This window comes from Podarcis erhardii, assembly GCF_964252035.2.
Source record: "Podarcis erhardii genome assembly, chromosome: 3".
NCBI classification, from domain to species: Eukaryota; Metazoa; Chordata; class Lepidosauria; order Squamata; family Lacertidae; genus Podarcis; species Podarcis erhardii.
Window position 1 is genome coordinate 79,818,937 of NC_138507.1, and position 26,971 is coordinate 79,845,907.

The 26,971-nt window shown below is 41.6% G+C and overlaps 1 protein-coding gene across 1 annotated transcript in view; it reads left to right on the forward strand.

Moving 5' to 3' along the window:
- Positions 1 to 26,971, forward strand: part of WDR64 (WD repeat domain 64) — a 65,215-nt gene that overhangs the window by 2,053 nt on the left and 36,191 nt on the right. Inside the window, exons 3-10 of the mRNA XM_081856354.1 lie at positions 7,086 to 7,188; positions 8,458 to 8,561; positions 12,869 to 12,898; positions 14,999 to 15,109; positions 17,130 to 17,347; positions 17,759 to 17,893; positions 19,624 to 19,703; positions 25,010 to 25,149. Of these exons, the coding sequence (XP_081712480.1) occupies positions 7,086 to 7,188; positions 8,458 to 8,561; positions 12,869 to 12,898; positions 14,999 to 15,109; positions 17,130 to 17,347; positions 17,759 to 17,893; positions 19,624 to 19,703; positions 25,010 to 25,149 (921 nt within the window). The remainder of the gene's footprint in view (positions 1 to 7,085; positions 7,189 to 8,457; positions 8,562 to 12,868; positions 12,899 to 14,998; positions 15,110 to 17,129; positions 17,348 to 17,758; positions 17,894 to 19,623; positions 19,704 to 25,009; positions 25,150 to 26,971) is intronic.

A 26,971-nucleotide genomic window follows, 5' to 3' on the forward strand; every position in this document is an offset into this window, starting at 1 on the left:
GGATCAGGAAAGTGTTTACTAAGTGAGGCAGTGAGGATGAGAGGGAGCTATCTTCTTGGGCAGGAGGCTGTCCCAGCACAGAGAACGAACCATTTTTTCGGCCCTTGCAAGTGTTTTGATCAAGTTTCTCCTGCATTCCTACTTATGGAACAAGAAGAACCCAAGGGAGGATAGCAGCTCAAGCGAATGATTGAAGGGCTTTCAATCTGTTCAACATTGCACCCACAGTAGATCATCTCCTCTGTGACTGAAATAATGCATAGTTAGCTCCTAAATAATCGGAGGAGTTGCCTTTTATAAGGAGACTGAAGTGGGCTTTGTGACCATGAAAAGCACTTCATCAGGAAAGTGAACTCTTGACAATTTCTGCTTAACTGATGTTCCAGGGAAGCGCATGAATTTAGCTGATAAAGGCAATTCTTATAATTCACACCATTCATTTTCTGGCTGCTGACTAACTTTATGCTGCTTCAGCTCACGGAATAGTAATCACTGGAAAGTAGACTGTGGTTTTTGGTGAGGCTTTTCTGAGTGGGAAGGGGGATGATGTTACGAACAACAAGTGAGAATATTACCAGTTCAGCCATGCTATATACATAGCACACAGGCTCCAGGGTTATGGGATACATGTGTCTCAAACCACAACTCCCAGCAGTGTATCTTCGGCACTGCTCCGACTTTGCTCTTGTCAAATCATAGAATCTTAGAGTTGGAAGGGACCCAAGGGTCATATAGTCCAACCCGCTGCAATGCCGGAATCTCAGCTAAAGCATCCATGACAGATGGCCATCCAACCTCCGTTCAAAAAACCTCCAAGGAAGGAGAGTGCAGCACCTCTCGTGGGAGTCGGTTCCACTGCCGAATGGCTCTTACTGTCAGGAAGTTTTTCCGAATGATTAGTTGGAATCTCCTTTCTTGTAACTTGAAGCCATTGGTTCGAGTCCTACCCTCCAGAGCAGGAGAAAACAAGCATGCTCCCTCTTCCATGTGACAGCCCTTAAGATATTTGAAGATGGCTATCCTATCTCCTCCCAGTCTCCTCTTTTCCACACTAAACATACTCAGCTCCTTCAATCGTTCCTCATAAGGCTTAGTTTCCAGACCCTTGATCATCTTGGTTGCCCTCCTCTGCACACGTTCCAGCTTGTCAACATCCTTCTTAAATTGTGGTGCCCAGAATTGGACACAGTATTCCAGATGTAGTCTGACCAAGGCAGAATAGAGTAGTACTATGACTACCCTTGATCTGGGCATACAGTACTTGCTTGTTGTATATAGTAGAGTACAATCACCTTATTTCATTTTGCTGTCCATGTCAGCCATTTTGTGCTGGCATCCACAATTCTGTTGTCAATATATGAGCACTCATTTTTAAAGCAAAGCACTGCTTATAAATATTCATAAACCTTAAATAAAAATGAACTCTACAAGTGGTGCTCCTAAACTACGGCTTTTTCCTGCAAAAAAGTAGAACTTGTACCCTGGAGTTTTTCATCGGCTACCTCTGATTTTCATGTTTAAAGTATTATGTGGCTAGGGCAATGAAGCTCACAAGCAGCTACAGAAGCACTTGATAGGCTACTCTCCATAAGGTGGAATGTGATTGGCTCCAGAGGCAATTTGGGGTCCATAAAGTTCTCTTCAGATGAATGTGCTTCTGATTACAGTGCCTTTTTCACCAACTAGATCAGTAGACCGTAGCTAAGTGGTCCATGTATTACACCATTAACCTTTTGAAAGCTGCATTTAAATCATTCTTTTGCCTATAAATCCTTCTTGTCTTCTCTAGGGTTGGAGAGGAATTTAAAAGAGCACTTTGCTTAGTTCTTCATGTAAGCCTTTGCTAGCAGTAAGAAAAAAAGGGGGAGGGAATGAGAAGCTGGAGCCTGCAAGAAAGGGGAAGGCGAGATGTGATCTCTTTCTCCATGGGGTGTGGATATGAGGGGTTTGCCCAAGAAAGGAGGCTAAGAGGGAAGTGTTGCGGATTCCTCATTCTGTACCTTATTGATATTACTATATCATGGATTAGATGTACTGTGCAGACAGATTCTATATCTGTCATCACAACAATCCTTGGCAATAAGTTCTTACTGACCTGGAACTATGAGTTGTTTCACATATTCACACAGTTTGTGCATTGGTTACTGCAATGAACTGCATGTGGGACTTCGGTTAGTGCAGAATGCTGCAGCAAGCTTGCTGGAAGGAATCAAACCCTGTTAGCCTTTCACACCTCTGCTCAGGGACCTGAACCAGTTGCCAGTTTACTACTGGGTCAAGTTCAGGGTGTTACTATTAATATATAAAGCCCTTAACAGTTTGGGACCAGTTTACTTGCAAGATCACCTTTCCCCATATATGCCCACTTGACTGCTTCATTCTGAGGAATTGGCTCTGTTACAGGTGACATATCGTACCTGCTCCTCAGCTGTGGGTTGAACCACAGAGCCTAGGATTTGCTGATCAGAAGGTCGGCGGTTCGAATCCCTGCGACGGGGTGAGCTCCTGTTGCTCGGTCCCAGCTCCTGACCACCTAGCAGTTCGAAAGCATGTCAAAGTGCAAGTAGATAAATAGGTACTCCTCCGGCAGGAAGGTGAATGGCGTTTCCGTGCGCTGCTCTGGTTCGCCAAAAGCGGCTTAGTCCTGCTGGCCACATGACCCGGAAGCTGTATGCTGGCTCCCTCGGCCAATCAAGCGAGATGAGCGCCGCAACCCCAGAGTCGGTCACGATTGGACCTAATGGTCAGGGGTCCCTTTACCTTACCCACCCTTTGGAACTCCTTGCCTACTGAGATCAGGCAGCCACTTTCACTGTGCTCTTTTCAGAGCCTGCTAAAAACATTTTGTGTTGAACTTGCCTTCTTCCACTCGTGCAACACTGGATCAAAATTATGGTAGAAAATTGGATACAGAATTACAAGAAAATCAAACGACATCTAATACACCATCAGCCATGGAGGTTAAGCATCATTCAAAGATAAGGCACTTTGGCTGGAATGCTAAAAGGCCCTTAGGATTTGGTTACATAGCTGAGAATGCTCAAAGTTTATCTGTTGAAACCACAGCTAAATTTGCTTTTGAAGACAATGGCCATTTTCCACAAGGGACTGAAATCATGTTTCTGTTTTCCCTGTGTCTGTAAATCAAAGGCAGACCTATACACTGACTAGAAAGCTTTTGAAATGACTTCTTTCTGTAATGAGCCATCCCATATTTTGTGTGCTGAGTCTGATTTTCATTTCAGTCATGCCTGGAACCTAATTTTGGAGTCCTCCTGAAGGCTTTCTCCTGGACAAAAGGAACATAGCTTTTCTCCCCACCCCCCATCATCTTGCTTGTTGTTTCTACCAACCATGAACACAGTATGAAACAGTCTAGAGAAATATGTAGGTTCCCAAAGAGGAGACAGCAGTCTCCGGAAAAAAATTTTACATATCACTTGGAAAGACAGGCAAACTAATGCCAGTGTACTAGAAGAAGCAAAGATCACCAGTGTCAAAGCAATGATTCTTCAGCATCAACTTTGTTGGACTGGTCATGTTGTTTGGGTGCCTGATTATCGTCTTCCAAAGCAACTACTCTATTCTGAATTTTAAAATGGAAAACATAATGCTGGTGGTCAACAAAAGAGGCTTAAAGACCCTCCCAAGGCAAATCTAAGAAAAATGTAGCATAAACACTGACAACTAGGAATCACTGGCCTGCGAGCGCTCAGTTGGAGAACAGCCCTTACCAAAGGTATCATAAACTTTGAAGACGCTTGAACTCCAGACTTGAACTCTCACACATTCACACTAAGCCATGGTTTGACTTAGCATTGCATGAGAAAGCAGCTCAGCATATCCTTCTGGGTTTTATCTAATTGTTCAGTTAGCTAAAATTGCCCCTTGATTGCATAAAGATTTTTTTCTTTGTAATATTCTTTTTTGGCCAGCTTTTCATAAGCCCTTGCCTCTTGCCCTCCTGCGCCTCAATTATTGGTCCATTCATCACCAGGAAAATGGTCAACTTCCTGACACTTCATCCTGAACAATATGTGCTGTGTGGCAGTGGTGACCGGACAGTTGCCTTCTATGCCCTCAAGCCTTGTTTTGGAAAATAGAGTTTAAATTCAAGATTCCTCTAGCACTTCCGGGTTGGCGCCATCGCCGAATGGCGGACTCCCTCCGAGCTCCGGAGGGAGCCTGCTCGGCAGGGGCTGGGTCCTACCGCGCCGGCGACGCGGGGACCCTCAAAAACCATGGGCGCTGAAACCCATGGACATGGTGACTCGGCTGGCACCTTTTGCGCCCCCCCGACCCGCGAAGGAGCCTTTTTAAAGGCTGCGGAACGGGTGACAGGGGGGGTGGTGCTTTGAGTCCTCTGCTTCCCCTGCCGAGCGAAGCCGCATGCCATTCGACGGAGAGCGCTGACTTCTTCTATTGAAAATTTGGACTTAAAAGAATAACCCGTGAGTAATTGGAACCTGGACTAAAAAGGGGGATAAATTTTTTTAAAAAAAATTCGGAGCGAACGGGGGAGGCGCAAAAAGGAAGTCAGCCCCCCCCCCCGTCGTAGAGGAGTTAAAGTAAAGGATTTGACAACTAAGATCGAGCGCAACCCTATTTTGACAAAGTTACTAACTTCGCGATGGAAAATTATAAGACTGAGCTGGAGGAGAAAAGTGGAATTGAATTAAAAAGCAACCCACCCCACCCCCACCCCACCCCGGAATCCTGGGAGCGATTTGTGAGAGCACCGGGAGAAGAGAAAGAGAGGTTTTGACAGCTGTCAAAGAGCTGTCAAAGCGGAAGAACAAAAAAGAGAACTTTGTTACGAGGACTTTGCCGCTTACATTTGTTATAAATTGGATATAAATTGTTTAAAACAAGGAATAACAAGTTATTTTGACTGGTGGGCATGATCTGGAAGGGAATTGAGTTATTGCAATCCACCTAGAGGAGCTGAGGGATATTACAAGTATTGTTGGCTTGGAACTTGAATAGAATTTTTTATCTCCTGGGAAACTTCAGAAATGGAACACTATTTTGTCTACAGAGGTCTACACACTAAAGGAGACAATAGATTTATCTATTGAGGAATGGAAGGGACTTGGCATAATGTTTTGTTCCTGAATAACAGAGCCTCTGCAGAGGAATTAGAAGCTTTTGGAATTAGAACATTTGTGCAGGAGAGCAGGGGGGGGAAAAAAAGGAGGAGAGAGACCAACAAGAACAACAAGAACAACAAGAATTGGACAAAGTTGGAAGTGGGAACATTTGGGACATCCAGATTTGAAAGGTCTAAAGAAATAAAATTGGAGCTTTTACTCCTAAATATAAAAATCTGGATGGAAGAAATGGGCCTTTTTGAGATAGACTCCTTCCAAGATTGGACATTCGAAATTAAAGATGACTGGTAAAGGACTATGGCCTAGATAGATGTGGGAGCTCCAGGAAGACATCAGACGTTGAAGAACATTGGGAACGCAACCGGGAAAGGCGGGAGGGAAATTTGGAATCCAAAGGGCGTAAAATTATATTTGATTATCTTAATTATATTTTATAATTTTATTTTAATTAATTATATCTGATTACTTTAATCTGTATTGTATATTAAAGGAGGGAACGCGCGGAAGGGAACAGGTCGATTTTAGGGGATGGGAAAATATTTTTAAAATTGGGCTAATGATAATAAGTTCAAAAACTGGGATAAGAACTTGCTGAATTTATTTGTAAGAATTGGAATACAAGAGGGGGGAGGGAGGGGAAGTCCTGGAAAGATGTTATTGAAAATAAGATTTTAAATTGGGATGTTTTGTTCTTTTTATTTTGTTGTAATTGGAAATTTCTAATAAATATTATTAAAAAAAATAAATAAATTCAAGATTCCTCTAATTTTGAAAGTATGCATGCCTTATCTCTACATAACCCCTTGGGTTCCAATGTTTACACTTTTCTATCTTGCATTAACAGCATTTAGAAGTGATGCATTAGAGAGTAAAGATGTCTGTAGTGTTAGCTGTGGAAAAGCCCAGAGTTGATCTTTCAGTCTATCACATTCTCTATTGGAGTGAAGCAGTTGTGAGGACACACACATACATACATAGAGATAAATATAACTGTGGCAAAAGCAGCATATATATATATATATATATATATATATATATATATATATATTTAAATACCCTTCTGTCTCAAGTAACCTGGTCCTGAACTGTATAGAACTTGGCCCAGTAGCAGACTGAGTGCCATTGCAAATCCCACAAGCAAGGTGCTACATGCTGTTAATAGTTTGCCCCACAAGCAACCTAGCTGTGACGTTCTGTATCAGCTGCAGCCTCCAAACCAACCCCAAAGGCAGCGGCACATAGAGCAGAGTGCAGTAATCCAACTGTGAGGCCGGACAGCTGTGGTTGAGCTATCTTGATCCAGGATTGGCTGTAGTTGTCTTACCAACCAAAGGTGGCAAAAGGCACATCTAGCCACGTGTGCCTCCAGTGACAGAGCTGGCTCCCTCCTCCCCACCCAACTAGCATGAATCAGCCATGAAAGACAAGGATCCAAAGGTAATGTCATCGGGCACATACCCACAGGCACTCTGTCAATACCATTAAGCTGCAAAACTTGAAACTGATTGCATAAAACATGGCTTGATGGAGCATTGGAATTCTTGTTTGAGAATGCATCAGTCATGGCATCTAGCTAGCTACAGAGATCAACGACTTCATCCTCAAAATGCCTAACAAGCAACTCTGGGATGGTTTCTAAGGTGTCCTGGGTGCCAAACACTGATATGGACATCAACAGCAATGGACCACCCTGATGGTTATGTGCTCTAGTCATCTTTGTAGTGGGTCTTCTGCCACCTGTGTTCTAGCCATCATCTGACTACTACTGACTTTCAAATATATGTAGAGTTTTAAATATATGTCATCATTTCTCCATGCAGTTTAGGTTCCTATTATTATTATTATTATTATTAATTATACCCCACCCATCTGGCTGAGTTTCCCCAGCCACTCTGGGCAGCCTCCCAATCAAGTGTTAAAAACAATACAGCATTAAATATTGTGTGGTGCTGCATTTTGTTTGGCTTGTTTTAGATCTTTGGATATTATATACTGGAGGGTGATGCTCTTGCTGCGCAGCTTGATGAAGAAAATATGGTTTTCCTGGTATCCAAAAAGCAGCGGATTTCAAAAGCAGGTAGGATCTTTTAATGTTCTCTCCCCTTATTGAACTTCTGCATAATGTGTCATCAGATGTGGGCAGAACAATATATTGCCCCTCCTCCTCTCCCAGTAAGCAACATTAGCCCGCCCGCCGGGAAGTCAGAGTAGTGGCTCCACCCATTCAGTGAACAGCTTCTGGTTGCAAATCTATACACACTTGCTGGAGAGAAAGCTCCATGCACTCAGAAATGTTTATGTCTGAATAGACCTGCCCAGGATTGAACTGTGCCTGCTATTATAGGGTTCCTGTTAGACTCTTATGTAATTAAAGTAGATTTCCCAAACAGTTCGTCATTTTCTTTTTTTTAAATCACAGCATTTCTGTTGTAACTCTGAGCTGCATTTTTCTCCAGCCAAAAGACAACTAGCAAACCCCTCCATTGGCATCACCAAAGTCGCACCCAAGAAACTCCCTATATGATCATATTGTTAATATAGCAGAAGTTCAAAATCAGAGCATGATGCTTTTTTATATTTATAAAAGTATGTTTTCATAAGTCTCCAAAGATGCCATGTTGTACATTTTTAATGCATTCTATGGCTCTGCTGCAACCATATGTTCATTTGTACTCACCTATGAACTGCCCTTGACAAAAACTGCTTGTAATTCTATTGTAAATGCCCTCACTGGTTTTTAGCCATTACTTTTATTTTTTATTTTATTTTATTTTATTTTATTTTATTTTATTTTATTTTATTTTATTTTATTTTATTTTATTTTATTTTATTTTACAACATTTACCTGTATATACCACTTACTCAACAGAAAGGCCCTAAGCAGGTCATGAAGAACAATAGAAATTATCTACTTAAAATAAATCATTAAAAACAAGTTGGCATAAAAGTTTATAAAAACATTTTTAAAAAAAAAAATCAGTTTAGTTCTCACTGAGTTGGTATATTTGCCTCTGGACTGTACCATTTCTTTACAAGTAGGGATGGGGGAGAAATTCTATTTGTTCACATTTAAAGGTGGATCTCCCTAATTTGCGCTTTCCAAAACAATTACATACAATTTTGCAGTGTAGTTATCCAGCAATTAACATGTACTAAAATGCATATATTTAGTGAAAACTACAAATTTCTAAAATGAATTATATTAGGGGAAATTCCTCTGCAAAGACATGTCTGTTAGGGAAAATTCCATATAGATGTGTATCTCGCCTTGTTACTAATTATGTGCATTACCTAATTCCTAGAAGTTTTGTTGTTCAGATTTTAGAATGTATTTTGTCTTTGGCAGGAGTCAAGAGACGTGATGTAATAAAGTGCATAGTGAAAGTACCACAGCTGGATTTTTTAGTAGTAGCATCACAAAAAGGGATGCTGTCCGTTTTCTCCAGCCAGGTAATTTTTGAAGCAAACCAGATTTGTTTTCTCTATGGTACAGAGCACTTTCTAATATGAACAGCTAATTACAATTGTAAATGCATCTGCCCTTTGGTTATATATGAGGGAGATAGTCAAGCAAACGTCTGCCATACAAGAGATATCTGGCTTCAGGTTCCTGAAATACGTAGGCATTTAATACAATTTTCATATTTTATTCAGGCCCAAATTCAAACAAAGTAAGAACAGGTCACTAGAAAGTGTTCTGTGGAAGCTTAATTGAAGTAAATGGCCATTGCACAAACTGAAAATGTGTTATTGCCCAGGCCACCTTAGTTTGGATGATGCATTAGTAGGAAAAGAAGCTCTTGGTATATTGTTTGCTTTCTCTTCCTTCTAAAACATAATGCACCCATCCTTTCCCACTCATTCAGACAAAGGCTTTCAGAAAAATGAGTAGCCTACACAGACATTTAATACATATTGTTCAAAAAAATTGTATGACTTAGAAACCAGTTCTCAGCATCCCAACACTCTATCATGACAAAGATGGGAGTTATGCAGGTAAAAATTTAGGATCATCCAGATAGGAGCAAGCTTGATGGTCAATGGCTGAGGTCTCCAGGAGCAGGTTCAGTCTAACAAGTCGAGCCATTTCCACAGCAGGGTCCTCCATTTCCTTCCTTGTAGAGAATAGCAAAAGCCTGCAGCTGGGCATTTTGGAAAAGGGCTTTGACAAGCGGCACCCAACCCCAGCCTCACATCTTTGTGGAGGGACCTGCTGGGATGACATAAGAAACTCTAATGGAATTTACAACAACGATGTAACCAGAATTCTTTTCAAAGTATGTGATGGAAACTGCTAAGAATGTAAAACTTGGCAGTTCTACGTACCTGCTCCTTACCTGCTCCAGGTAGACCTAGAAGAAACATCTGTGTCATAAATGCAGGGGCAATTCAGTGCTGGCAGTAGTGAGCTAGGTAGACCAATTATCCAACTTGGGAAAAGGCAGCTTCTGTCAGAGGCTGGTCCATTAGGGCAAATGGGGCACTGCCCTACCATCCTCCTCCTGCCCTCAATCAGTCCCCACCTGCCTACCTTTTTGTTTATAACCTGTCCATGGGTGGCAATGCCTGCCGCCTTTTTCCTTTTGGTTCTCAGTTTTGCCCTTGCAGAACTCAGAAGGGAGGAGAATGTGGGCAAAATCAGGATTGGTTGGCTCCACATTTGCCCATCATGGGCTTAGGCACCACCCGCTGGTGGCCTCCCTTCCTTCCCAATGGGAACTACCACTGGAAGCTTCCCATTTTCCTAAAACAGAATATTAGAGTATAGGAGTGTACAAACATGGGAATCAGTATGACCGTGCATGAATTGTGTGTGGAGGTCATGAAATTATGTACATATTGGTAAGCTGGTGAAAACCCATGTGTCAAATTTTATTAAAGATTTTCTTGTTTTACAGAAGTATGTGTAATGTCTCTCATATTTTTTCCATGTAACATTTTTACAAATCAGTTTCATTTGTTGAGACATTAGGAAGAAAAGGGGTGGAGGGGGGGAAGATGGGTGGGGTCGGGTGGCGATGTTTCTATTTTGCTTAATGTATGTAGGGTTTGGTGTCAGCGTTGCTCGTGCCGGTTCTACTGTTCACTTGTGTTCCTTTGGTGGAGAGAGAGGTTAGGGTTGGCCCAGGGTGTGGTTGTTTGTTTGTGTTTGGCTGTGGTGATCTTTGCTTTCGTGTGTGAGTGGGGTGGTTGGGTGTTTTGGATCAGGTTAGCCATATTGATTCGTATGCTGTTGGTGGATTATTGTCATTGTCTTGTTGGGCTGTGTATGTGATAAAGGGGAGCCGTACCGGGGTAAAGGTGTCTTCTTCTGTTTGTCCTCAGTTTCAGTTTATTGGTTAATTTTCCTAGTAGGGCTGTTTCCCATACTATTTGGTACCATTGGTCCATGCTTACTCCTGACAGGTCTCTCCAGTGCCTGGTTATGGTATTTCTGGCTGCTGAAAGTAAGTGGGTTATGAGCGCTTTGTGGTGTAAATGGGCATTGTTGTCTTGGAAGATGTTGTCTCTAAATAATCAATTCCATAAAACGTTGGCAGTTACCACTTGTATTTCATCCTTTTTTCTTTTTTTGTAACCCGTTTAAGTGAGATGTTGAAGAGGGGGAAGAAAAGCTATGCTAATAAATCTCCCAAGGATGCAACATCCTTTGTTTAAATGCAGCAGTAAACTACCCTGGCAGAAGGCACAAATATGAGGCTATGTGCTGTTTATTACCTTTATACTTCTGTAGCTCTTGTGCAAGTAGCCTATGAAATGTTGTGACTATGCAGTAATGTTTCCAAGCAGCAAAACACACCCAGGGTTTCAATTTAATTAGGACACAATACGCATCATAGGCATGTACAAGATAATAAAAGATCCTTGCAGGTGATTAAATACTAAAGCAAGGCTGAGACATTTGGGAACTACTGAAGGAATGTGGGGGGAAACCTATCCAGTATTCCTGTATATTATATCTCTTTCACAGTTCTATGAAGAACTGCTCTAAAAAATAATCCCCCTCCGAGAGGTCCCAGCTGCTACCTAAGATTTTCCACTGATGTCACATTGACATCAGTATTTCCATTTCATTTCCAAAGCTCAAAAAAATATTACCTTACTTTTTGAAAGCTCTGCACGGAAATTTTGAGTCACATTAATATAGTGTGCCTACATCTTTGGCAGGTTATTAAGGATATAATCACACATGAGAATAAACCACTTAACTGATAGCTCAGTTGGTTGGAGCGTGGTGCTGATAATGCCAAGGTTGCAGGTTCGATCTCCGTATGGGACAGGTGCATATTCAAGTTGGACTAGATGATCCCCAGGGTCCCTTCCAACTCTGATTCTATGACTGTGAATGAGCATTCTGACAAATGGGAGGTTTCTCTTTGCAGTTGAAACCCAGCTGAAACAAGAGGCACTTGTGTGAAAAGTCCCTTAACATTGTTTATTAAATTTGGATGCCGCTTTTCATCCAAAGACCACAGGGCAGTTTACAACATGAAACTACAAAATGAAAATACAATACAGGGTGGCCCAAAAGCTGGTATACTGCTTTAGAATCCGCTTTCTTTGTTTTTTACTCAAGCTCTCATCATTCACAATATCAGTAAAGAAAAATTGTTTGTTTGTTTGTTTGTATGCCTACTTTTGGGCTACCATGTATACATAACAACAACAAACCAACAACCCCCATCCCACAAACGCATTTAAAAAGCCATAGATTGTTTAATCAACCAAAGGCCTGGTTGTAGAGAGGCAGTCCTTGAGGTATCATGGTCCTGAGCTGTTTAAGGCTTTACAGGTAAAAAACAGCACTTTGAATTGGTCCTGGAAACTGATTGGTAGCCACTGCAATCCGGCCAAGTTTGGTGTTACATGCTCAACCCGTTTTGCCCCAGTGAGCAACCTGGCCCCTGAATTCTGCACCAGCTGAAGTTTCTGAACCATCTTCAGAGGCAGTCCCACATATAATGTGTTGCAGTAATCTAACACAGAGCTTGCTAGAGCATAGGCAACAGATGTTAGGTCTGATGTGTTTTCATGAGCAACAGTTCAGTTCAAAGCCTTTGACATACTGCAAATATTTGAATATGCTTCAGGGATGTTTGTCACAAACAATACACAGGGAAAGCAAAGCAATGTCTTTGATACTTTCAAGTACACCAGCCAATTTAATGATTAACAACTTTGCCATTGGGAAGTTTTTTTGGAAACCAGTTACTAGAAAATTTGCAGCCATCTTCCAGTGCAGATTCCTAAAAATGAGCATCTTTCTATAGTTAGATCCATGTTCAATTATTTTTAACATCCTGACTGTATCAAATTGAAAGAAAGGCAAGACAAAAATCAAGCTCATATATATATATATATATATATATATATATATAAGCAGTGTTTTTGGTGACAATCCTCACTGGTATAGAATCCTGCCACCTCTTTTAATGCTGCCCATGGCAACCACCTCATTTTTGGATATGGGCACCTCATTTTGAACCCAAGGAAGCACTGTATATGAGACTGTGGCACTGTGAGTTTACTAAAACAATGTCTGTGTGTGCTCTGCGTGGTTTTGATTTTGTCGCAAACATGCTCTAGCCACACATGTATTCTGAGAGCGGATCAGAGGGAACTGTGACTGCATCTCACACTTCCTTACCTGGTTCTTGAAATGTTTACCTGGTTGCCACCAACCTGAGTTTAAATAGTATTATTTTTCTTGCAACTGTATCTCACTTACTTCCATGATTTTTTCATTGATTTTCCAGATGAGGATCCTGACGAGCACAAGCATTCCCGTAAGTTGACTCTTTTTCTCAAAAATTCAATTACGAATTAGACATCAGTGAAGTGAAACAAGTACCTGTACATGTTTGTATTTGAAGCTCCCATATAATTTTGCATTGTGAACTACGCTGGGTTTGTGAACTATACTGAGGTCCAGCACTGAGGGCCTTCTGGCGGTTCCCTCGCTACAAGAAGCCAAGTTACCGGGAACCAAGCAGAGGGCCTTCTTAGTAGTGGCACCTGCCCTGTGGAATGCCCTCCCACCAGATGTCAAAGAGAAAAATAACTACCAAACTTTTAGAAGACATCTGAAGGCAGCCCTGTTTAGGGAAGCTTTTAATGTTTAATAGGTTATTGTATTTTAGTGTTCTGTTGGAAACCGCCCAGAGTGGCTGGGGAAACCCAGCCAGATGGGCGGGGTATACATAATAAATTATTATATTATATATTATTATGATGTAATTCATGAAATCAAACCTATTTTTTGAGTCGTAAATAGTGGCAATAAGATTACTTTGGTAGTTACTCATCCATCTTTAATTTACAAAAAAAGCTTGGATAAAGCACTGACCACATTTCTTGAAAACTTGATTGTATTCTGACAACAACTTCCTGCAGTTTAGGAAAGTGTGGCTGCAATATACTTCCTTGGGAGTAAGTCCGCTGAACAATTCTGAGTAAACATGCAAGTGACTTGTTCAAAGACTACCAAGTAGTTATTTATTAAAAATCATGGTACCAATGATGAAAGACTCTCTACTTTTGTATATGGGGGGGGGGGAGAGATACAGATCTGTGCATTTACACACATACAAACAAAGTTATCTCATTTTAAACAGTATGAGTTATGCAGCTGTGTTTCTTTTCTTTTTTTTACTGAAATGCTGAGAAACCAAACTTAACTGAAATGTATACATAACTATACAGGTAATGTAGTTGCCATATTGTGTCAGGGCTATTCCCGCTACTACAAAGGGAGTCCACCTTCGCATCATCCATTCATTCACCGTATAGATTTTCCCCATCGCTACAATGAAGAATGCACTGCACATTCCCTTTTGGAACACCTTTTTGCCATTTTGGTTCAGAAAACCCATCTAAACTACCACAAACTTTTGATGCTGTGCTGCTAATCCCGTTTGGAGATAATAGGCGTCTGAAGACAGAGAGAGGTTCCTTCAGATTAGGTGCATCATTTATCTGGGGACTAACTGCTGCCAGGTTGTTTGAAGAGAGTTGAGCTTGCTAGTTAGAGATTATTGTATTTAATGTCCAACAGCTGCTGCTGGCACAACAGTGAGTAATAAATCGATTCATTAGGATAACTTCTCTTCCCTGCTCTTGATTATGAGGCAGCATAATTTTCTCTTCTGACTGCATTCCCCAGGTGATCATATTACTTGAACTATGTTCTTATTATAAACATTTTTCCCATAGCAGGCCTGCCGGTTCCTTGCTGTACTCATTTGGACACAAATTATATAATTCTGCCATTGCAACTGATTCTCTTTTAACATAGTTAGATCTGGTTCATAATCATCACAGGCTGTAAACAGAACTTGAGGTTCTGCAATAATTTTGACAGCTATAGCCTCTTAAATTTAATTTAGAATCCATTAGCGTTTCAAATTGCTCTATACAAATAGCAGAGCATAGGGCAATATATCTTTGTGTAGCACCCACACACAATATGAAATTAATTTATAGCTGTTTTGAGGCGCAGAAATGTTAAAGGGTTTCCATCATAATCGGATGCAAGCAACTACAAAATGTCTGAAACAGTCAACGTTTCAATTTCAGCTTGATTCTAGGGATATTGAAAAGCTAGGATGCACATGTAGTCAACCATGAAAGTTATATTATAAATCATTAAAATACTTCCACATCTTTATTCCACTGGCACAATATTTGTAATTCCATAAACACAACTTTATCACCAAATTCTGGCAAACTCAACTTTTACAGTTGTAGTTGATACTTCGACTGTAAATATTCCTTGAATTATTCTTCTTTCCGTAAATCATTCCTAAGGAGACTTTCAGACATCAGTTAAAGATAAAGGTTGCAAACTAGCAAAGAGGTTGATTCTGCCAACGTTTCTCTATAACCAGGACACCTCCTGGATCACTGGATGTGATTACCTGAGTCAGCTCAAGCGTGTTGTTGCTGTGACGGAAAGAACCATTATCATCTGGGATTATAAAACACAGGGCACTGCCATGGTAAGACACTGAGTCATGCAAGTGTGTGTGTATGTGCATATGCGTTTTGGGGGTAGGGGGACAAAACAAAAATCCAAAGATTGTTTTTTTGGTATTGTGCTACAGTTTAACTGAACTATTCTGCATTCTTGTTAGCATATCTCATACTGAAGCATTATAGCTAGTAAGCAGCTGTATAGGGACTAGAGACTGGATTCAGTTCCTACATGCAGCAAATATCCTATCAGATCATGAAGGGATATAAGCCTGGGCAAGAGAGCTGTAGCTTCTCTGTCCAATTAGGACAAAAATAGACTTGACATGGGAAATCTGTGATTGGACAGTCTGGTAACTTTGGGGGGTGTTATTGTTAAAAGTAGCAGCAGGGGACTAGATTGGGACTACAGCACTGGGGGTGAGGATAATTCTTCCTTACCATTTCACTGTTTTAAATGGCCCAGCTTCTGTTGGTCACAGCTTCTGTTGGTCACAGACAGGTACCCAAAGCGTCTGCTCTACCACTGTGCTACAGCACTTCACTTAACTCTCTCTCTCACTCTCTCTCTCTCTCTCTCTCACACACACACACACACACACACACAAAATTCTTTTATCAGGATAGTTATCATAGTTTCTCCCAAAGCATTCTGGAAATCATAGTTTGTTGATATTGCTGAGAATTCTCCTGACAGGTCCCTAGTGTCCCCCTTATAGAACTACAGTTCTCAGGTTATTTAGTGGGGGGGGGTGTCAATATTAAACCTGTTTCTTTATGGCATAAGTATAACTCAGGGGTACAAACTACTTGTACAAACTACTCTCCTGGTATGTCCCAGAGAGGAACTTACGGTCTTCAAATAAAAACATTCTGAAGATCCCAGGCCACAGAGAGGTTAGGCTGGCCTCAACTAGAGCCAGGGCTTTTTCGGCTGTGGCTCCAATCTGGTGGAACGCTCTGTCACAAGAGACTAGGGCCCTGCGGGACTTGACATCTTTCCGCAGGGCCTGCAAGACGGAGCTGTTCTGCCATGCCTTTGGTCGGGGTTCAGTCTGACTCCCTCTTCCCTTTCATAAGAACTTGCATGAAAGTGGCCTCCCAATTTTTCTCACAGGCCCATATAAGTTCAGCATAAACAGTTGGGCCTGGTGAACATTTAAGGTCCCCAACCCTAATCTGCGGGTTGCCATCTGATTGGATTTTATTCTGATCCTGATCTGATTTGAGGATGTATTTTAATTGATTGTCTGATTTTATGTTAATGTGTTATACATTTGATGTTAGCCGCTCTGAGCCCGGCTTCAGCTGGGGAGGGCGGGATATAAATAAAAATTATTATTATTATTATTATTATTATTCTGATTGTAAAGCAGATGTTTTTGTGAATGGCATATTATCAAGTATATTTATTTCAAGGGACAAGGCAAGCACATCCTCCGTCCCCTTTATTATTTGTTTCCGCCATTGAGCCACTAGCTGCTGAGATAAAGGAGAATCAAGAGATTAAAGGGATACAGATAAATAAAACAGCAAAAAATAAAGCTCTACGCAGATGATACCATGTTAACTCTAGCAAATCCTATGCAGTCTTCAACAGCACCAGAGAAACGAATGTGGAAGTGTGGCTGCATATAAACAAATAAAGCAAAAACAGAAATTATAGGAGTAGATACTGGAAAGGAGGGGTGGGGGAAACAAAGGGATAATTTTGATTTCCATTGGTCTACTAAACTAGTGCATTACTTATAGAATTACGTAACACAAGACCTTCAGGAATGCTGCAAAAATAACTATGAAGAGTTAATTAAGGAATGTCAGTTGCTTTTGGCAGCATGGCAGAAACTGAACCTGTTTGAAAAGGTTTGTGTACTACTTAGGCATATTTGACAAGCTAGGATATATTTCTCACAGGTTGCAGCCAGGACTTTCGAACTATCTTCTCACATGATTTTCTGAATAGCATCTTTAAGGCAAGAATACTTATTGGTGGATTAATAGAATAAATGCCAAAACATTTAATCGACAATCTGCTTTATTTCATAGGACAATTGTTTTATCATCAAACCCGTGGAACATTGCATTATTTGTGTTTGTGCTGTTCAGCGACCAGCAGAACTACTAGTGAAGGATGACATCTTACTGGGGGATGACGGGGGATACGTAAATATGTATACCATGACCAGCGATGACTTCGGCCTAAAGCAATCTAAAGCTAAAAAGAAAGCACAAATTATGGTTATCGATTCTAGGAAATTCAAAAGGTAAGTCCAGATACTTTGACAATTCTCATTATTGAGACTGAAAGTTATTGTTTTTAAATAGAGCCCATGATGGGAAGTTTCCACACTTCTTGACACAAAGAGAACATAAATATTGTATAGAACAGGCATCCCCAAACTCGGCCCTCCATCATCCCTGACCACTGGTCCTGTTAGCTAGGGATGATGGGAGTTGTAGTCTCAAAACAGCTGGAGGGCTGAGTTTGGGGATACCTGGTATAGAACAATGGGCCAGGTTTTCCTTGACATCAGTAGGCTACGGTTAGAGCAAACCATGAAGAATCCCATTTCAAATTATTTACTTGGTATAGAGATTATAATTTATATTCCATTTGAGCTCAGTTTCTTATATATGTAGATAAATGAATTAGTATTTTGTTTTATCACTCCCAGCATTAGACGCAAGCTACATGAGGACTGGGTTGTTAAAGTCAAATACTTTCCGGCCTTGAATTGTTTTGGATCCTGCTCTTTGGACAGTGTTCATTCTTTGGTTTTGGATGACCTGAGAAGACTTGAAGACAACACGTAAGTCCTTACTGTACTATATATTATTTTCATACAGATAGTCACACGTATGGGTTAAGTCAAATTGAAAACTTTAAAGGAATTGTGAGTTATATGACCTGTGGGGTTTTTTTAATGAAATCAAAATTAGTTATCTAAAGCCTACCAAAGTGATCTTTCATACAACTATCTTGCAAATTAGGACGCACTGTTGGTCTGAAATATTGGTTTCTTTCTTGTACACCTTAGAAGTGACATGAAATTTCATTCAGGTAGGTAGCCGTGTTGGTCTGAGGCAGTCAAAAAAAATTTAAAAAATTTAAAAATGTCCAGTAGCACTTTAGAGACCAACTAAGTTTGTTCTGGGTATAAGTTTTCGTGTGCATGCACACTTCACAAAAGCTTATACCCAGAACAAACTTAGTTGGTCTCCAAGGTGCTACTGGACAATTTTTTAATTTTTTAATGAAATTTCATGTTTACAATCTCAACAGTCATTTGAAAATTTTTGTCTTTTTATAATACTAAAGAAGATATAGTACATGCTATAAAGTATAAACAAATAGATAATTCTCAGAAAAAAAGCAAACATCAGCATTAACTATCATCCCCCCCCAATATCATTCAAACACACAATGAATACCATAACATTATAAAGTTTACACACACACACACACACACACACACAATGTAGAGTCAAATACAAAAAAGGGTTTGCTCCCACTACATAGGACTATAGGAAGTTGCCTAATACCAAGACAAGCCTGTCAGGAGTGCATGCAGGAGCCAGGCACTGTGACTGGTAGGGCTTTGCAGAACTGGGGCTTTCCTAAGTTTGTTCTGAAGAGGTAAGGCGCAGCCGCACAGGTGAAGCCGATTGGTAACTCACAGCACCTGGTGGCAAGAGCCGGGAAGGGATATAAGGTCAGCATTTCCCTTTGGCTCTTTGCCACAGCAACATGCTTCCTGCCTTGCTGCGTTTGGCTTCTTGCTCTCTGACCCTCAGACCCTTGGCTTCCTGACTCCTGGCTTCCTAGCTCCTATTGCTGCTCCCACCCTGCCGTCTTGCCCCCAGTCCCAACATCCTCAGCCGGGACTTTGACCGCCCGTAAGCCGGACCGTGACAAAGCCATTGGTTGATCTAACTCAGTACTGTCTGCCCTAATTGGCCGTGGCTCTCCAGGGTTGTAGGCAGGCTTCTTTCCCAGCCCTACCTGGAGGTGCTGGGGATTGTACCACTGAGCTGTGGCCCTTCTTCTTCTTATTGAATGAAGGAGAAATTAAGGAGCAAAGGAGGACAGAGCCTCTGCCCCAGCAAAGCCAGCAGAGCAGAATACTTATTTATATGGGGTTATAGAGATAAAACAAGGAGACAGAGTGAGAGCCATAAGAGAAAGAACTGTGAGAAAGGGTTAGGTGTGGAAGGATGTCTGAGCTTCCAGCCTTGGTGGCGAGCCCAGGGACAGCAGACGGAATTTACAATTTATATTACTGAAGGGACTTTGTGATGGGGGGGGGGGTCCTTTCCTCCCTGAGGGGTTGAGGACTCACTAGGCAGAACCTGGAGTAAGGATCTGATCCTGGCTCCGAGGGCTCCTTGGTGATGTTTCGGGAACAAAAAACTGGACAATTATGTACTACTTTGGCTAATGTTACTCATTACTCCTTCCATTTTGGAACAGAGAACAGGCTACCACCCTTGCATAAGACTTTATAACCTTATTTAATCAAATGTTTTCTTGTCATTGCAGACCTGTTAGGGAGTTCTCAGTACCAAGGGGAGTTAACGCTTTCACATACTGTGGAAAAGCCAATATTGTTGTTACTGGGGGTAGGTAAAAATGCCTTCAGTCTACTAAATAAGTCTTGGTGATCGTTTCCAAAATTTCTCGGTTGCTAAATAATTGCAATGTTATTGCTGCTGCCTACAAAACATAAATTATTATTATTATTATTATTATTATTATTATTATTTCTATAATGTCCTCATCCAATGATCCCAGGGTGTTCCACAACATAAAAACACAAAAATGCATACTATAACCACAAACAAAAACAATACCTCCCACAGGTTAAAAGGCCACAGTTTGCTTAAGCAGCCAAAGGCCTGGGGGGAAGAGGAATGTTTTTGCCTGCCTCCTAAAGATAGAATAAAACTTTGAATTTGATATCCCACTTTATCACTACCTGAAGGAGTCTCAAAGCGGCTAACATTCTCCTTTCCCTTCCTCCCCCACAACAAACACTCTGTGAGGTGAGCGGGGCTGAGAGACTTCAAAGAAGTGTGACTGGCCCAAGGTCACCCAGCAGCTGCATGTGGAGGAGCGGAGACACGAACCCGGTTCCCCAGATTACGAGTCTACCGCTCTTAACCACTACACCACACTGGCTCTCCAAGGCACTTGGTGAGCCTCCTTGGGGAGAGCATTCCACAAGTGCGGAGCCACCACAGAAAAGGCCTGTTCTCATGTTGCCTGACCAATGCCTCACTCGGTATAACTCTACTTCCTGCCTTCCTGTGCTCCATCCTGACAACAATGTACCAGCTGCAATTTACATCAGTCTCTGGATGAAGTAGCAGCATCAAGGCAATCCTGCCATATTCTAATCTGAGGAAGAAGCAGACGGTAGACATAGTCTTCCTATATAGCATCATTTCAGACTGTTGGTGTTTCTCCTAGTTTCATGCCTGGGATGACGTTCTGTAGGTTTGTTATAGAGAAAGTGAAATAATCATCTCAAATTGCAGGTGGAACACCTAGGCTTTGCTAGGTTAGTATTCAGCATCACAGTGAGCCTCCAGTTGTTCAGATCAGCAGTGTTGTTTGTTGAACAGCAGTGAGCATGTGGAATAATTGACAAGAAATACCACGTTGGCCTGAACATAAGACGCACCCGAATATAAGCCGCACCTTTAAAATTGGAGGGAGGGGGGAGAAAAAAGAAAAAATACACGAATATAAGCCACTCCATTCCAGGCTGCATATTGGGGGGGGGGGGTGGGGAGGGAGCCGTGCTGCATTGCCAGCGGCCCTTCCCCTTCCTCGCTGTCTCCCTTCCTGGCCTTGAGGGAGAGGATGGAGGACTATGTGGGGGCGCTGTTTGCTCCTGGCTGCATACTGTAAGGTCGCAAATATAAGCCACACTTTAACTTTTCATGGTCAGAATTTGGGGGGAAAGTGAGGCTTATATTCAGGCCAATACGTATGTCTAAAACTGAGCACATTTGGGTCCAGCTATAGCACTATATGAATCTCAATCAGCAGAGAAAAATAAAAATGTCTGATGCTAAATATAGCTAGGTTACCGATATCCTCTTATTGATTAGCAGAGAGAGTGTGGCTGAAATATTCAACAACTTATTCCCTGTAAAATAAAAATTGACATCCTAGCAATATTTTTTACTGAATTACACAAACATTTGCTGAATGCATTGATCATGCAACTAAAACAAGAACTTATTTAAGAAATGAGTCAGCTGCTCCTAAATACTAATACTTGGGACTAAAAGCAATTTATATTTAGTATTAATTGCTAGGCTGTCCATGGCTGTTGCCGTACAGTTCTAATAAAGTGCTGTCAAGTCTTGCCTGTCAGTGGAATAATGTTGTTTTAAATCATTTGAAAAACTAAGTTATAACTCAGTAAACCTTTGCTGATAAAACTGTCTTTTCATCATTTTGCTCAGAAGTATTGGAAGAAGGTTGAACAGAGAGTGTATTCTTTTATTGCTCATCATTCATGTCAACATAATTCTTAGAAGTCATAAATTTAATGAATGCTGCAGATGTCTAGCTGCCTTCAAATCCTTTTTATACATTGTTACGCAGCTCAAAGTCTGCCTAACACTTTCTCCGAGCCAGTTCTATAGCACATGCTGTTTTTTGACAAATACAGGGAACTATGTAATTGCTTATGATTTTTTCCATTCACACCTACCCACACCTGATCGTCACACTGTTCTCTGTTTGAGGGACAGCTGCTTCCATGTGTCATCATCAACACCACCAAAAAAGCATCCCTACTGCCTGCCTGCTGGGCTGACATTTTAGATGAAAGATGCATAAGAAATAACAGAGCTTTATTCTTGGAACTCAAAGAAGTTTCAATGGAAGTTGAGTACAGTCTTATGCCTAGTCACGGAGACATAATAGTGATACAAAACAACCTTTTTAACTTTGTGCCTTCCCCATGCTTTGAACTACAGCCACCATCATCTCTGACTATTGGCCATGCTAGCTGGGGCTGATGGGAGTTGGAGTCCCAAAAACCTCTGGAGGGCACCAGGTTGAGAAAGGCTGGTATAAGCATTTCTCAGGTTATTCATCAAAACATGGTGGCTGCTTCCTTACCCTAGGGACAGTAATGGAAAAGTAGAAGAAGATGAATGGTTTGGGAAAACTAGCATTATGCTAGACCTCCTTGATTTTTTCTTTAAAATGCAAGGCGTGCATCTGTAAAGACTGACAGCAGGTTTTCCTTTTCAAGTACATGTATTGTAATTGGCTTCCCAAACACATGGCTGGGAAATGAAGCACAGCCCTTTGCCGTAAAGGCTAACAGCAAACATGCTGAAGCCAGAGACTATCCAGGTGCTAAATAAATCATTTTTAAATTGTGTTACTGAAACATTTCAGTAAACCAGCCACACCCGTCTAAAATAGCTAGTCACAAAGTATTAGTTTGAGCAATTTATACATTCTTTGGTTACCTGCTTTCTAGATGTGCCTGTTTTTTTCAACAGAGGATCAATCGGTCCTAGTCAGAACAGGCTGACACTGTGATAAGGTGTCAGGAACAGAGCATGGTTCCTTAAAACCTCTGCAGTCACTATCAGGGTAGCAGTTGCTCCCCCTAAAAAAGATGGGAGGAAGAAGAAGAGTTTGGATTTGGTATCCCACTTCATCATTACCCGAAGGAGTCTCAAAGTGGCTAACATTCTCCTTCCCCTTCTTCCCCCACAACAAACACTCTGTGAGGTGAGTGGGGCTGGGAGACTTCAGAGAAGTGTGACTAGCCCAAGGTCACCCAGCTGCTGCATGTGGAGGAGCGGAGACGTGAACCCGGTTCCCCAGATTACAAATCTACCGCTCTTAACCACTACACCACACTGGCTCTTGTTAAGTTCAAAGGAATCATATGCATGGGAGAAGGATACCAGATCTGCATGAAACATGATGAATAGAGACTCCAGTGTCACAGGGTGGTAGTCAACTAAGTTTTACTCAGAGAAGGCCCACTGAAATTAATGGATCCTTAGTCATGCTAGCCACATGTCCCGGAAGCTGTACGCCAGCTCCCTCGGCCAATAAAGCGAGATGAGCACCGCAACCCCAGAGTCGGCCACGACTGGACCTAATGGTCAGGGGTCCCTTTACCTTAACCCTAATTTCAGTAGGTCTCTTTGGGATATTCTTCTCTCTATTGCTCTGATATGTCTTCAGTTTGACTGAAGATGGTATGTGCTTGCATTCAAGAAGCGACAGGGGTCTGTTTCATCTGGCATGTCTCCATGCCAAGACAAATGTGCAGTGGGTTCTCATCCAAGAGATGTTTGCAGATGACACAGCCTTCACAGCACACTCTGAGGAAGCTCTACAGAGACTCATCAACCACTTTGCCCAAGCCTGCTTGGAGTTTGGCCTCACCATCAGCCTGATGAAGACCAACATCTTGGCTCATGATATTGCCAGCACTCCACACAGCAGCATGGGTGACCACACGCTTAAGGTGGTTGACAATTTTGTCTACCTAGGCTGTAGCATAACCAGCAACTTCCATTGACACTGAGCTGTACAAGCATATTGGCAAGGTAGTTAAGGCAATAGCTCATCTTTCCAAAAGGGTATGGAGGAATGTGATGCTAACAACTCCCAAGATGAAGATCTACCAGGCTTGTGTGCTGAGCATGCTGCTTTATATGGAAATGAGTCATAGGCAATGACTCACTACCCGCCAGGAGCAACGCCTCAATGCCTTCCGTATGTGCTGCATCAGGAAGATTTTGGGCAGCACATGGTAGGACAGAGTCTCAAACAAAGATGTGCTCTTCCAAGCTCACATTCCCAGTATGTTCGCACATATGTCTCAGAGATGTCTAAGCTGGCTTGGTCATGTACACAGAGTGGCAGATGGCAGGATCCCCAAGGATGTGCTTTACGGGGAGTTGGCTTGAGGCACCATGCCTGTTGGCAGACCAACTTTGCTATAAAGATGTCTGCAAATGTGAAATGAAGGCAACACCGACCTTGCCGTGGAAATTCCTTGCAGATGACCACAGTGCCTGGAGACAGTCAGGTTGTGTATCCACATCAATGGCTACAGGAGGAATGCCTTCTGGGAGTAGCCCAGAGAGAAGAAATGCTATGATGCATCCATAACAGCAAAACTGGATGCCTTCATTTGCCCCAGCTGCAATAAGATATGTCTTTGCTGTATCAGTCTCAGCAGCTACAGCTGGCACTGTAACTCTCCAGCAGTTTGACTTAACCCTCAGTGGTGGACTCTTCCATTGTCCCTCAAGAGCAATCGAGGCCAACAACTAACTCTGCATAATATTTAGAAGAAAACCACCCAGAGTGGCACTGCACAATCTGTGACTGTGCTGGTCAGACACGTAACACCTACTACAGAGGTGCTTAATATACAGTTATCTAAGCAAGAATAAGGACATAGAGAGGAAACAGAATTCTCCCCTCCCCCCATTAGATCAGTTAGCTAAGAATTCCCATGTGGTACTTGCAATATCAACACAGTATTACATGCAGCTACAGAAGAAAGTAATACAAATCCCACAAATTTGCTTCTGACAGGCTAATAGCTCAAAGAAACACGGACAGACAAAGAGCTTTCCCACTCTCCAAAATGGAGGTTACATCTTAAAATGGCAACATGTTGGTTTGAGATGCATAGAAAAAATAATAACCATACAAGTGTAAGCACTGCCGCTGCCCCCCACAAACTGCTAAATGATATGGTAATAATAATAATCTCATATCATGTACCAGTCTGTGGTGATGATGATGATGATGATGATAACAACAATAACAACAATACCACAGTATATTAATAACTCTACCAGTTTTGAGTTGTTTTACAGCCCAGGTAACAGGCTCATTGGTCCATTCCTTTCTCCAGGAGATGATAAAATTCTTCGTTTGTGGCATCCTAACATCAATACAAAGCCAGTGGGGAAGCTGATGGGACATTTATTTAGCATAACAGAGATTGTCACCAATGAAAAGGACCAGCACATTATTAGCCTTTCGACTGCAAAGGTAAACTACTTTTTCACTGTATCTTACTGAGCAGTGGCGTAGTGTGGGTTGTTAGCACCTGGGGCAAGGCAAGTAATTTGCACCCCCTAACCTGGTAAGGGCAGAGAGCTGCGAGTGCGAGTGCGAGCGCCCCCCCCCAGATGTTGCGCCCGGTGCGGCCGGGCCCCCCTGCACCCCCCACACTACGCCACTGTTACTGAGAGAAGCTGCTGCTTTCTCCTCTCATCTGTCAGTAAAAATTATATAGATAGATAGATAGATAGATAGATAGATAGATAGATAGAGATAGACAGATAGATAGATAGAGATAGACAGACAGACAGACAGATAGATAGATAGATAGATGAGACAACCCACAATTTTTCCTTTGAGGGAATCTTCTGCATTCTAGTTCATATAGATATAGGCGGTGCTTTTTTTCTTTTAAAAAATGGTCAGGGGTACTCTCATTTTCCTACTCGTATTGAAATACTGCACCTCAATAAGGCCAAAATTAGATTCACAAAATGTTTAGGGGTATGTGTGCCCCTGCGTCCCCCCAGGAAAAAAAAGCACTGGATATAGGAGGTAGTCAGCTGTACAGTGCATTAGTCCAAAACTACTCTTTTCAATGTTTCCCCAAAGTCTCTATTTAAATCCCTTTCCCCCAATCAAAATGTTGAATATATTGGAAAAGTCCAGGGAAGCAGTCTATAAACATATGGGAAATGGCTGCATGAAGAAAGGGATACTATAGAAAATCTTGTTAGCATATATCCATTTACAAATAGTGAAATTGTTTATTTATCCGGCATTTCTAAAAAGAATCTGCATTAACATCATGGTGACTCCAATACTTTCTTTCCTCTTTCTTTAGTCCCAAAAGGATTTAATGCAGTGTAGAGTCTGGTATGACCTAGCCATGAGTTTGAATTTCTCTGGAGACTTCAGAGAAAAAGTAAACAAACAAACAAACAAACAAACAAAGCACAATCAGTGCAATCTTGATCCTTTTTGAGTTTTGCACATATATTTTTCACTCTTGATACTTGTATTGGAATATAACTCTTAAAAATAGTATTAGAATATAAGTTTATAGTGTTGTGAGTTGGGGGGAGAAGGCTGTATGCCAAGACCCTTCTAATGCCTGAGCCCCACTTCTAATTCTTGGAATAGCTTCCCGGTGAAGTGATAGCCTGGGTGATGGGCCATTAAGCGGAACAAAGGAAGTGGATCTGTGCAAGATGGCAAAAAGGTGGAGGCCCCTCCCCCAGCTGGTGGGTAGTTAGAAAGACAAAGTCTGAGAGCCGAGAACTGGAGTGATGTGAGGTAGGAGCAATGCTTTTTTCTGAGTTTGCTCAAGGGTAAACAGTACTGGCACCCTTTTCCCCAAATGTTAAAAGTGTAGCACTTACTGTAAGTACTTCATGGTGAGTACTATGAAGTCTTTTTCTTTTTTAAAAAATGCACTGGGTAGAAGGAAAGCTGCAAGCTGGGAAGTGAGAGAGTCGAGCAGTGTTTCTTAATATATTAATATAATAATAATTATAATATAATATAAATCATAATAAATTAATAATAAAAATATAGCAATATAGCTGCCAGGTGTAGCAAGGAGATACATCTTACTATATCCCTATAGTATCAAAAGGGTATTTTCTGTTTTCCCATTAGCCTACCATTGCATGAATGAGCTCTTGGCAAGCCCAGCCAGAGTCCACTGTATTCTTTGTTTGTATCAAGGCAAAACAAAAGCCTTCTGGAAACTATTAGAGGGAATTAAGAAGACTTAGTGTTGATGATGCAAGCGCAACACCCGAGTGGGGAATTGAGTTCCAGTATC